At 51.0% G+C, this 13,826-nt stretch overlaps 1 protein-coding gene across 2 annotated transcripts in view; it reads right to left on the reverse strand.

Annotated features, from left to right (window-relative positions):
* Positions 1-13,826, reverse strand: part of NOS1 (nitric oxide synthase 1) — a 96,570-nt gene that overhangs the window by 58,639 nt on the left and 24,105 nt on the right. For both annotated transcript variants that reach the window (XM_046640251.1, XM_046640252.1), the window contains exon 3: positions 5,062-5,188. In XM_046640251.1, the coding sequence (XP_046496207.1) occupies positions 5,062-5,188 (127 nt within the window). The remainder of the gene's footprint in view (positions 1-5,061; positions 5,189-13,826) is intronic.

Consider the following 13,826-nt stretch of genomic DNA (forward strand, 5'->3'; position numbering starts at 1 on the left):
GTGGTCCGGTTATCCCGTTATTATTATTTTTTCACATATTCATGGGAAGTGTGTCAGGGCTGGCTGAGGAGGTTTCCCCAAGGCACGTGGCTTGTCGCTGAGGGGCAGAGCATTTTGCTGGCTTGCCCTCGTTCAGAAGCAGCCAGGCTGGCTCTGCCGGCCCCCTTTTGGTTTCCAGCAAAGCCAGCACCAGCCAGCCAGTTGGGGCGTGTGCTCATGGACAGAGGGGCCCCGGAGACCTTTATTCTCTGAAGAATGGGGACCCACGAGCACGCCCTGCTCGCCTCATAATTTGGAGCTCTCCAGAGAGGCTGGGCTGATGTTGACACTTACCAGGAAGTAGAGAATAGCTTCTCAACAGATTTTGACATTTTGAAAGCAGCCGGCAAGCCCTGAGTCCCCAGGGGTGAGGAACTGCCAGGCTTCTGATGGGGGGTGATTTCAATATGACAGTCGTCTGACTACCTGATCCCCTTTGTCAGTAGGAGGCTGGGGGGGGGGCAGCGGGCTAAGAGGGGAGAACCCCAAATGGAAATCCCACTTCCTGAGGCCTGAGACCCCCTCTTGCATCAACTAAGGATGGGACGGATGCTTAATTAGTACCTGCAAACAGACGTTCTGCCCTGAAGCAGGGCATGGGTCCACCTCTCGCCCCTTAGGAGGGCAAACCAGGCAGGTAAGGGGAATAGATGCTTAATAAGAAGGGAAGGCGAGAGGGCTTGATTCAAACTCTAAGGTTTTTCAGGGAGAATGTACAAACAGCAGTTTCTCATGTCATTTATCTCAGGTAGCATCCTCTCTTAAAGGGGTTGTTATGTAAACGGCCTTTAGAATGTTGTCAAAACTCAATACCTGTCTCAGGTGGTATTAGCATTAAAGATAAGGATCCTCAGCAAGAAAAAAAAAGGCAATATTATCAGCCACAGCTGTTCCTTTTACTGTAACACCTTTTCCCACTTTCTTCTGGGCAAACTCCTATGTGATCTTCAAAACCCAGGTCAAATGTCACCTCTTCCGGTAAACCTTTCCTGACACCTGCACTTCCCACAGCATTTTGTGTCTCTCTCTATTTTAGGATTCATTGCACTGTACACATGTCTCCCCACATTCATCCATGAGCGTCTCAAGGGCAGGGAGGATGATGTTCGCATATCTTTGCTTCCACCCCAGAGCTATGCACACGGCACGTATTGGGCGAATGCTGGGGGATGGGCAAACTGCTTCATTCTGTCTACCAGCCCAGGCCAGATACAATTGGCAAGGGGATGTTAAAGATGAGCATCACGAAGTCATTCACACGTTGTATCCTAGTGACCAGGGACTTGGGTCTCACTGGTCCCACCCATGGCTGACCCAGACTACTGGCAAGAGAAATGACTGCTAGATACAGATTAACGTCTCAGCCTTCTGAGACTGATTTAGGAGAAGCTGCCTCTATGGCCGATTTTCCTGGAATTTGGACAAACGAGAGCATCAGGGAGGATGGGCCAGACCTCACTATTTCTTCAGGGAGCTAACGGTCTTCTGAGTCAGGAAGTTCTTTCTCATGTCTAGCCTGCATCCGCCCTGCTTCACTTGGGCTCTGTCGCCTTTTGTCTGGTCCTTGGGAAAAATGCAGACCTTCTCCCTCCTACGTGTCCTCCTGAGTCAGGGAAGCAGGTGGTGGCTGGGTCTCTCTTTGTGTTAGTAACAATGCTGACCCCCAACAGATGCCTGAAAAAGCAGCCAACGTGGGTTACAAGTGGGAGGAGGGAAGCAATTCCAGGAGCTCCAGGTAAAGTGCCTTCCAGCAGCAGAGGAGAAGCTGGGCCTAGGAGCCGGTCTTCGGGCCAGAAAGAAGAACACTGCATTTTCTATCAATTTGCTCAGCCTGGAACATTTCTGAGCCCTGTGGTCTGGAGACATCCAGCAGGAGGTAAGAGGGCCATCTCCACGACAACTGAGGCCCTGCGGTTCCGCCTCCTGGCAGCTCTGCATCTGAGAGGCATCTGGAAAACTGAGTCTCAGACAGCAGAGCCAGGAGGATCTCGCGGGCCAGTGGTTCCGAACCTGTTCTTGGGTCATGGAGCGCACTGAGGGTTTGACGATGACAAAGGAGGGACGTAATCCCCAGGCGCTGCTGGTCTCCATGCTGTGCTGCCAGGAGCTCCCAAGTCTAAAGACGTTTGGCAGGTGACCTCAGGAAGACTCAGTCTCCCCAGGGACACGGAATTCTGAGGCCATGGAATTGCCGTGTTAGAGGGGGCCCTGGGGCAATTGCCCAGCGCCACTCCCTGATTGCTAGAGACTGAATGTGTGTCCCCAAAATTCATATGTTGAAACCTAACCCCCAATGTGATGGTCTTGGGGGAGGGGCATTGGGGAGGTGACCGGGTCCTGAGAGCAGAGCCCTCATGAATAGGATTAGTGCCCTTATACGAAGAGACCCCAGAGAGCTCCCTCGCCTCTTCTGCCACGTGAGGACAAGGAGAGAAGATGCCTCCCATGAACCAAGAAGCGGGCCCTCACCAGACCAAACCTGCCGGCGCCTTGATCTCGGACTTCTAACCTCAGAACAGTGAGAAATAAACTTGTGTTGTTTATAAGCCCCCCAGTCCACAATGTTCTGTCACAGCAGCCTGCCCGGACTGAGACGTGGTCACTTCATCACGATGCCCTGCAAAGAAGGCCCGTGGTCCTACTACTCATGCCTGCCCTGTTCCCGACACCCACCCAGACTCCTCAGGCTTGAAGTTCAAGGTCACGTTTCTCAGGCTGTCACTGTCTAACCGAGGTGGACGGCAGGAGAGGAAATGGCCATAATTCTGCCATTGCTCAGATTTAAGCAATGACTTTAAGGGTCTTTTTAGTGGGGTCTAGGCTTCCTCAGCTGCTTCCCTATAACCCGGATCTCAGAGGCTGCTGGGGACCACCAATTACAAACTCTGATACCGAGAGGGGACAGGCAGGTAAGGGAAATTAGTAAAGTGCGTGTGTGAGGGAGTAATTTCAAGATAGAACATGAGGTTGCCTATTAAACACAAAAGACTATTCTTCATTTTCATAAAACAAATCTTTCTCATCTTTCCGGAAACATATGAACCTCTTGTTCTGTCTCTTCTTATCCCTTATCATAAAGATATGGATACAAAAGATCTAACTTTCATCCTATTATAAGAGAATCAACAGCACTAACGTTATAACAAATGACAACAGACACTGGCCTTAATGAGAGGGAGACAACAGGGAGTGGTGGGGATTGTGGAAAACTGCAGAGCCCATGCTGTGTCTAGAGGGGGCAGCTGCTACTCAGTCCAGGCGGATTATTGCCCCATAAGAACATAAGCTCAATGCGGTCAGATCACCCACATTTTTAAGAGAAGCTGTAAATATGATATTTAAATAAAATTTTGAAACATCGGCAATAAATTCCAAGTGTAAACATCAATTGTCTCTTAGGACAATACAGTGCAAACCTAACAAATCATGTCTACAGCCTGTATCTGGCCTGAGGCTGCCTCTTTCTGTTCTTTGTCTTGGGAGGGTTTGAATGATGGCAACACCGTTTTATTTTCAATTAAGAAAGAAAATATAAAGAAAAATTCTAACATTGTTCGTTTAATCATTGATGGATAATAGTCCTCTCACGCTCACAGCGTGGCCATGATTTTTGAGGACAGCATCATAGAAACCTACATTGTGCTCATCCTCCAGACACTCCCAGATGCCACTGCAAGAGGGAGAGTAATGGGCCAGCAGGAGCATGAATCTGACTACTGCAGAATCCCTCAGGTCCTTATCTTCCTGGCCAGCCACAGCAGCTGAGAAAGGCATCCCCACTGAGAGACTGGAATGGCCCATCCTCCCCGTGAAGCTATGTAGAGAGGCTCCAAGCCATCGCTCAGTTGGGATGGGGATGGAAGGTGATGATGGCAACCCCGCCTGTGCCATCCAGGGCTTGGGGCAGGTGGAGGGAAGGAAGGAGGCGACCTGGGCCATCTCCCCATTCTGACCTCCTGCTGGTCGGTCCATCGGGACCCACTGCAATGCAGAGGCGGGGCGGGAAATCCACATGCTTCACTAGGGATGCTCTGGCTTGGTCCCACAGCCGCCTGGGCAGGTGAGAAAAAAGTGCCACTGATCTCTAGCCAAATCCCGACTCTCAGGAAACCATGTTGACTCAGCCGTCAAAACACATCTCAGCAAATTGGCAAAGACTAAAAAGTTTGATAACACAGCAAGTTGGTGAGGCTGTGCAGAAACACTCTTCTGCTTGGCTGGTAGGACGGGTACAACCTCTATGGTGAGCAATTTGGCAATTTCTGCCCAAATCACAACATACATGACCTCTGACCCAATAATTCCACTTCTAGGAATTTATTCTATTGATAAGCCTGCCCATATGCCAAATGAGGTAGTTATACAATGTCACTCATCACAGCCATGTCATAGCAAAATATTGGCAATGATCTAAATGTCCATCATGGAGGTGTGGCTCAACAAATTATGGCAGAACCAAACAAGGGAATGCTATGCAGCTGTGAAAAAGAACCAGGACTCTCTTTATCTACTAATTGGGACTAATCACCAAGATATGTTGATATGTAAAAAAGCAAGGTACAAAATGATATGTATAATGTGCTCTCATTTGTGTAAAAAATATATCAAAATAATGTTTGTGTCTGTCTATGCATAAAATGTTACTAAAAGGACCACAAAAATGATGAATATTGCTTACCTCTGTGGAGGGAAACTGTGTGTCTGGGTTTAGGGGAGAGAGAAAAGCTTTTCACCATGCATCTTTTATATCCTTTAAATTTGGAACCATGTGAATGCCTTTCATGGTAGAAACAATTAAAATTTGAAAAATGGCAAGCTCACAAAGAAAACAAAACAAAGCAAAAGCCAAAATCCATATTCCAGGATAAGCACTCCTGGCCCCAGCCCCCCGAGGGCTCCAGCCATGGTGGCGGATTCCAGTCCAGCATGTTTTGGGGTTTGGCTCCCCTCACCGCATCTTCACACCCGAGAGGGTTCAGGGAGCCGTGGAGCATGGGTGCCAGGTTGGCACCACCCGCTTACCTGCTCCTTCTCTGAATACGGGTTGTTGAGGACGACGGGCACGTTGCCCTTCCCCCACAGGTCGTTGAAGACTCGGTCGTTCTCCACGCCGAGGGGCAGTGGTTTGTGTGACTTGCCATCCAGGTCTCTGCAAAGCAAGGCAGGGGAGGTGAGGAAGGTGTGATGTCGGAAGGACCGGCTGGTGGCCCTGGTCTGGAAGTCCTGAGTCAGCACAGAACCTCCACGGTTCACCCACAGCACCGTACGCGGAGCCAGCGTGCCTTGGGCGCCCAGCCTGACGCTGCGTAGGGTCACCAGCGACGGGTGGAAGCAGCCCTGTTGTCAGGCGTGAACATGAGCTCATCAAGTCGGCACCGATGGCTGACACACACCCGTCTTTGTGAACATCATCTCAGAAGGGCTGTGATGTGCATTTTGCTCCCCTCCCCCATTTCATAGATCTAGAAACACAGGAGGCCCATCTCCTAGCAGAACCCCAGGACAACTTAATGCCCACAAGATTTAATGGTGGAAAATGTAGGAGGCGGGAGGGGTGGGGAAGGAAACCAGTCCTGGGGGCCAGGGTGGTAAGTCATTCCATCGCTGAGACACTGATTTATGTAAGTTTTAGTTAATTTAATCCTTGTGACAACCCTATGAGGTAGGTATGAATATTAATCACCATTCTACAGATGGAGTGAGTGAGACAGAAGCTAAGTTGCCCAAGGTCACAGTATTGCAGCCTACTCTTCACCCATTCTGAAGTGGAGGCTCTCGTTACTGTCATCATTTATCATCAGCATTATCATTATCATCGCCACCACCATTGCTGCCACCACCAGCATCATTGTCGCTACCGTCACCATCACCACCATTACCATCACCACTGCCATCGTTCTTAAAATCATCACCATCACTATCATAATCATCATCATCCAACATCTCCTCCTTATCAGCATAGCCATCACCACCACAGACACACGACCATCATCGCCAGTGTTAGTATCATCCTCATTATCACTATCACCATTGCCGTAATCAACCTCATCCTCCTCATCACCTTCATCCCATCATAATCTTGATTACCAGCACCATCATTACCAGCATCGCCCCCCCTCCTCTATTATCACCATCATCATCCTCACAATCTCCACCAGATGAAGAAACAGAAGCTCAGAGAGGTTAAGTCACCAGCCTAAGCGACACTGCTAGTGATGGTGGAGTTGGGATTCAAAACCAAGCTTATTTCTGATTCTAGAGGCTGCCTTCTTAACCGTGAAGCTTTCCTGGCTGCCCGCTTGTGACCTCTAATAGGTTCGGAGGAGGCTGTCTCAGCCAGGTTCCACACACTGGCCATCCTCTGCGACGGACAGAAGTCACGGCTGAGATGGGACTGACTTCGCATTAAAATCCACATCTCCCTGCCAGCCCCGCCTCACCTCGGTTCCTCCACCCTCTGAGCTCTACCCTCTGCTTCCTGACAACCTGCCTCTTTGTAATCCTCGCATCCAGTTTTACTCTGACTACGGCATCTGTCTGTTCTCCAGCCTTGGGCAATGTGGCTGCTCTGTGGCTCATCTCGGTTTTGGTCCCAGGTGTCAAGGCTGGCCCTCGTCTAGCCCTTTGTTCTATGTTCTCAGCTTTGAGGACGCCCTGTCTTGGCTCCATAATTTCCACCAACCCCTGATCCGGTGCTGATGGTCATTTGGGATGAATTAGAAGCCAGAGCCCAGGGGAGTGCATAGTCCCGAGCAGCCCCTCCGGCTGCTCACTTGGGGGCTGCCAGACCCCTCTCTTTGCTGTATTTCACAAAGTCCCGGCGGCCCACGTCTAAGCCACTTCCGCTCTTCTGCTTGGAGAGGTCAGCAATTGTCAGACGGAACATTCTGTTTTACCCTCTTTAAAATGTCACTGAAACACACTGGGAGTCGTTCTTGATTACAGATATTTTCCAAGTCAATGGTTTACCTACGTGGTGATAAACAGACGAATTGTCTGTCAAGAGGGCTGCTCTAAATGTCACTCAGCTCCCTCTCAGCTCCGAAACTCCTGATTCTAGGATCTCACATGGCCACAAATGGGGATTCGGCAGAGGAGGGAAGAGGTGGATATTGTTCGAACATCTGTAATGTACCAGGCACTTGCACAGAAGTTATTTCATTTAACCTCAATGGACATGCATAGTCCTATTTTACAGACGCAAAAACTGAGCCCAGAGAAGTTACGTAAGTTTCCCGGGGCTGTGCAGTAAGCGCACAGCAGAGCTGGAATTCGAAACTGGGTCTGATGGCTGCTGGGCCCAGATCCTTCCTTTTTTTAAACAGTGACAGGAAAACCTATTCACGTTAAGCCAGAGGCTAAGGAGCAAGTTATCCAACATCTTTTGCTGAATGAGGCCAGTTTACAAAATAGCCAGGGTACAATTACCCAGGCAATTCTGAAACGGCTCTCGCGGCTCGTCCTGTGTGAATCTGCAGGCAGAGCTGCTGTCACTGTCATCCTTGTTTTTGTTTTTAAGCCTTTAACGCCTTTGTTTAAATAATGCATTTGAAGTGTTTTGTCAACACGGACTTATTTAAGAGTCCTGTGTCATGAGCAGGGGAAGAATGTTTTTAATATGGGACCATGGGGAGCATCCGGATTGAGCTATTTTGCTTTTATTTATCCAGGAGCAAAACCAGGAGATTTAGGTAGATTCCCCACCCTGCGTCTGGCAGCGATAACCGAGGTCTGAGGGAAATATCTGGCTCATTGCTAGAATTTGCTCACCCGGGAAGCCAGCTGCTGGACGGGTTCTTGTGGGCAGTGTGGCACTGGACGGTGGATAGGGTGGAATCGGGTTCAACTTTTGACTTTGCTGGTTACAAGCTGTGCAACTTTGGATATTTTGGACACTTAAGCTTTCCAATTCTTAGTTTATTCATCTCTAGAATAGGGTTAAAAATAATACCCAGTGCAGGGAGTTGCTGCAATGGTTAAATGATCTAAAGCTTACCGCGCTACCACGTGGCACCTGCTGTCGCTCGTACTATTCATTTGCTTATGGGCTGATCGGACAGAAACAGAAAGGGAGATGCTGGTTCTGCAGGAAACAGCCAAGATTTCTCTAAGCCAGCGTGCTCTGGGAGAACCTTCCGGCACGACGGAGACATTCTACATCTGTGCTGTCCAGCATTCCAGCCACTAGGCACTGTGGCAACGGAGTGCTGGCACTTGGCTACTGTCGGTGAGGGACTGAATGTTTAATTGTATTTAACTGCAATTAAATTTAAGTAGCCGTATGTGGCCAGTGGCGACAGTATTGGACAGAGCAGCTGGAAGCCTTAATGTCTCTGAGGACTGGGAAATCAAGGGACACACGGCTTCCAGCTGAGAGAGGGGTGTCTTCCCTGGGGTGAGGGGGTCCCAGGCAGGGATGTCTGTACTCAGACCCTTTCTGAGCTGTCATGTCTTGTTCACAGAGCCCAGGAATTTGAGAATTCTCTGCTTCCCTTCTAGATTCCCACCTCTCACCATTCTCAGCCTTGACCTCCACTCTCCACTGTTCCCGGGGAGCACACTGTGTCCACTCTGACATGTACACTTGCCCTCCCAGGATGCCCTTTCATCTTCCCTCTGCCGAGAGCTGACTCCTACTCACCCTTCAAGGCCCACTTCACAGCCCACCTCTCCTGGGGGTTAAATAAGGTCATGCACGTAAAATGCCTAGCACACAGTCGGCACTAACTAAACAAGAGCTATGTTTATCTTCATTGACAACTAAGGAAACTGAAGCTCAGAGAGATTAGGTCATTTGTCGAAGGTCACACTGCCAGCGAGCAGTGGGGAAAGCTTGAGTCAATTGTCTCCTTCTTGCTGTTCTCCTAGCTGAGAATCACCGAGAACAGGGCTTTTAGGGGTGGGGGAGTGGCTTGATGGGACCTTATGCTTGTAAAAAACCTCAAATTCAGATATTGGGTATTCCCTCCAAAGGCAGTAGAGCTGCTGAATGTATTTATCTGTTAAATGCAATTTTGGTAACTCTGATGCATCATTTCCTCCCTTAAATAAATATACTGGGAGCCCCTAGATGGAGGCGGATGGGCCTGTCTTGACGTCTCAGAAGCCTGGACAGTGGCTCTCCTTTGTCAGTGCTCAGGGTTCCTGGTCCCGCCCAGCTGCCCAGAGTGGTCTCAGTTTAGATCAGGGTTTCTCAATCTGGAACTATTGATATTTTGGGCCAGATAATTCTTTGCTGTGGGGGGCTGTGCTGTGCATTGTAGGATGTTTAGCAGCCTCCCTGGTCTGTACCCATGAGATGCCAGTAACTGCCCCAGTGCCCTTGACAGTTGTGACAACCAAAAACGTCTCCAGACATCACCCAGTGTCCCTTTGGGGAGGAAGCAACATGTACTCTTCCCTATTGAGAAGCACTGGCTTAGATGCAGCTGAGGACGCCAATCTCAAGCTTCCCACTGCCTCCCATCCTTGCTCTACACCCACCCAAGGGCTCGCCAGCATTTATTTGCTAGTCCCTTATTCCCAGGCCTCACTCAGTGGCTCCCACCTCCTCTCAGGCATTCTCATCCCTCTGGAAAGGCCATCCTCCCATGACCTTGGCAGTCTGGGTGGACCAGTGTCTCCAGAGCCATCATGTGGTCACATTTGGTGGTTCTCAAACTTCATCAGAATCAACCAAGGGGGTTGGAAAACTGCCAGAGCCCGCCCCCTGGCGAGTCTGAAGAAGGGGGTGTATGTGGGAACCCTGGAATCTGCATTGGCAAAAGCACCCCACAGGGGGCATGGACACCCCTGAAGCCCCACCTCCCTGGAAGAGCTCTGCCCGACTCTAGCAGTGAAGAGCACGACTCCCTCCTGGCTAGAAACGTCACCGCCCCCCAGCTCTCCTGCTCCCCTCCGCTTTCCTCCTATAAGACCAGCACGCACCTGGTGAGCGTTTTCTACGCCTCTGGCAAGGACTCAGCTAAAGCCCTTTTTCTTCCACTTCGCTAGCTGGATGATCGTACTCCAGCCAAGAGTCGGTCTAGCATCTCGAAACCTTCTGAGAACCTTTGCCAGATCCTTTCAACTGAGGCTTGGTGGGAGCCAGGGCCCCCTGACCTGTCACAAAGCGGGGACGGGGTCCTGGGCCTGACTCCATAGGAAGTTTGCATGGTGTTAGTCGGCCCAGTGCTGACCACTAACCAACCCCGAGGACCCAGGACGGCAAGCAGGTGGGCCAGGCCTGCAGACGGGGCCTGCCTGCTCAACCAGGCGACGAGGCTGCTGAGGAGCAGCTGGTCCTGGCAGGAAGCCTGCCTGCGTCTCTCAGCACACTCCCCTTCTCGCCCTCCCCGCGCCAACAGCCTTTGGTTTCTGCCTCCACCTGGCCGTGGATGCTGGGAGCGGAGTTAAAGCAGGAAGACTTGGGGGCTATGGAAGCTGGCTCTGGGGTCTCTGCAAAGCTTTTCTCCTAGATTTCATCATCCTGGTGTAGGGGAGATCTCGATAGAGAAAAGGAGATCTCGATAGAGGGCCTCTGGGCTCAGGAACAACCATGGTTCTCATTCCTCATGTCACACAAGCTTGGCAGAATCCTCAAACTCGCGTCTACAGGGTCCGGGCTGGGCCGATCAGGCTGAATTTGGATGCTGGGGAACTGGAGAGCCCAGGACAGCCCCTGTCCAGGTCCCGGGGCTGGTTGTCTGACCAGGATGTGGACTTTGTGCTAACAGCTCTTCTAATATATTTTATTTTTTTCTGAGAGGCTGGAAACCAGTTTTAATGTGAAATCTCTTGATTTCTCTATTTTGCCACAAATTCACTTTTCCAGAAAACTCTGCAGGCCAAATAAAAGTCATGGGAGAATGGGGTGTGACCTTCAACCTCCAGTTTGTGACCTCTGACCTAAAGGGATGTTGGAGCTCCTCCTCCTGGAGTGATGGAGAGGGCGCCTGGAGCGGTAAACCTTCTGGGTGCGGCTCGACAGGGGGTAAGCTGGTCAGCTGCTCGCCTGCAATGAGCAGTGACCACCACTGACCTCGGGAGGAACCTGAATGGTAGTTCTGGAAGGAATCTTGGGGCTCCTCTGGTCCACATACCATTTTTACAGATGGAGAGACTAAGGCCCAGAGAGGGGAAGGGGTTTTCCTAAAAGACGTAGGCAAAGGGTCACTAAACCCAGTCCAGAGAGACCTCATGGTGACGGCAACGGGGACAGCTATGGGTCAGCGGCAGGGCCTGGCCACAGCACTGCTCAATGGGGCTTGCCGGATGAGTGTGCGAGGCTGAATAATGGCCCCAAAGAGACCAGGTCCAAGTCCCTGGAGCCCACATACGTCCCCATGGAAGAAGGGGCTTCGCAGGTGCGATTCAGTCAAGGGTCTTGAAAATGGGGAGATTATTCTGGATTATCTGGATGGGCCTAAATACCATCAAAGTGTCCTTATAAGAAGGAAGCTGATGGAGATTCGACTACAGAAGAGGAAGGGCACTGATGACTGAAGCAAGACACACACTGCTGGCTTTAAGATCGAGGAGGGGACACAAGCCAAGGAAGGCAAGGAATTCAGTTCCAGAAGGTGGAGCAGGCAAGGAAACGGATTCTGCTGTAGAGCCTCCCGAAGGAACGCAGCCCTGTGGACACTTTGACCTGATTTTAGCACCGTGAGACCCACTCCAGACTTAAGACCTCCAGAACTATAAGAGGATAAATGTGTGTCACTTAAGCCACCACGTTTGTGGGCTTTTGTTACAGCAGCCATGGGAAATTGATACAGTGAGTGGGTGGGGACAGGGACAGGATGACATGGTGGCAGGAGGGTTGGTGGTCCCTGCCCCTCTGTCTGTTCTCATGGCCTGCCACACTCGCCTACTCGCACTCAAGCCCCAAGGCCTCCTTTCAGTTCCTTGAATGCCCCAACCTCAGGGCCTTTGCTCCTGCTGTGCCCTCTGTCAGCAACGCCCTTCCCTAGATGGCACATGGTTCGCAGCTTCTGGCCTCAGTGTAAATGTCGCCTCTTCAGAGAGGCCTTCTCTGACCCTTCAATCTACCCAAACCCAGGCTGTGTTCCTTCAAATCACTGTTTTATTTCCTTCCTAGCACACAACACAATCTAAAACAATTGCATATGTCCAGTTGTTTACTATTCATTTCTAGTCTATGATCTGACTCCAAACGGCAGAGCTTCATCAACAGATCCCCAGTTCTGAGGACGATATCTGGGGTGGAAGAGATGCTCAATAAATATTTGTTGAATGAAAGATGGTGAGAAACAGCCTGGTTACGCGCCATTTGGGGTGGGTGGGTTTATTCCATAGCTCTTCCCAGAAGGAGGGGCTGGGTGCCACTTGACAAGATGGCAGGGACACAGATGGAAAGAGGGTGTGATGGGAGAGTCACGACTACAAATAGGACCTCTCTGCTCCACCCAGGAAAGGACGGCCGGGGAGCCACACACGTCCCGACGGTTGAGGTGAGAGGGCAGAGCTGCAGTGAGATCTGCTATGACAGCACCGTCAGTGAGTCAATTCCTTGGTGGGAAACTCCCAGCAGAGTCGTTCAAGGCTCTGAGGCGTGCCAAGCACGGCCAGGGGGAGATCGGCCACCACAGACAGTCCTGGAAGCCACGCTGTCATTGGCCGCGCTGAGTCGGTTCTCCAGGGGGGCTGTCTTTCATAGACAGCACCTTGGGGCCTCAGTTTCCCTTTCAGACTGAGAAAATATTCTGAAGTCTTCAGAAACTGGATGGCGAGTGGCCAAAAGTGCAATCTACAAAGTCAGGAGAGGTCAAGAGCACAGGCCTGCGGTCAAGTCCTGGCTTTGTCACTTGCTAGCTGTGTGACCTGAGACAAGTGACCACTCCTCTCTGAGCCTTAGTTTCTTTCTCAGGAAAATGGAGTGCTATGAGGAGCAGATGAAGTACTTGATGTAAAGACCTTAGCCTGGGGCCAGGCCCACCTGGAGTACTCAGTAGAGGTTACCCAGCAGAATGATTTTAAAACTTGGGCTTGTCACAGAAGGCCTCTTCCCCCCAACTAAGCTGATTCTCTAGGGTCAAAATTGACTTCTGTTTCTCCAGCCACATTCTCTTATCTGGTTTCTCTTTAATTTTAGACACTCCTAGTGAGATTTCTAGGTAGAACCAGGACCAGCACCCTGTGGCCAGTGCTGTGTGACCCTGGGCAAGTTGCTTCACCTCTCTGAGCTTCAGTTCCCTCATCTATAAGGGGGCTGAAACCACACATTCTACTTAGAGAGCCGAATTCATGCAAGCTCTGAGGAGGTGACTGTGCTGAAGGTAATCTAAGAAACCAAGTGCCCTGCAGTGGAGAAGTTATCAGAGCGCAGGGTGAGGTGGGCCGGCTGGTCCAGATGGATGCTTGGACCAGGGACCTTGGCCTCTTTAAAACCCTCCTTCAGGGCAGCAAGCTGAGCAACCTGGATATCTTCTGACATGCAGCCGTTTAAAGGGACCGCTCCCAAATGCAGCAGGCCCAGGAAGTTCCTGGATTTCTCTTCCTTACGCATCCTCATGCTGCCACCACCTGCCAGGGCCACCGCCCCCCAGGAGGAAGGGATGAGTCTGTGTCTAGAATAAACATCACTTCTCCCCCACCTCAGGGCGAGCATCCCCGGACAACAGGACCAGGGATGCCTCAGGAGAGAAAGGGGCAAGACAGAGCCGGAGAGTAAGTCTGTGTCCACGAGGAGAGGACGATGGAAGGAAGCACATGCGGCCAAGAGAATGGGAGAGTGGGGGGCATTACTGAGGACCAGCGATGGCTGCAGCCTCGGCTCGGGCCCC

This window comes from Equus quagga, chromosome 15 (genome assembly GCF_021613505.1).
Source record: "Equus quagga isolate Etosha38 chromosome 15, UCLA_HA_Equagga_1.0, whole genome shotgun sequence".
Classification (NCBI taxonomy): domain Eukaryota; kingdom Metazoa; phylum Chordata; class Mammalia; order Perissodactyla; family Equidae; genus Equus; species Equus quagga.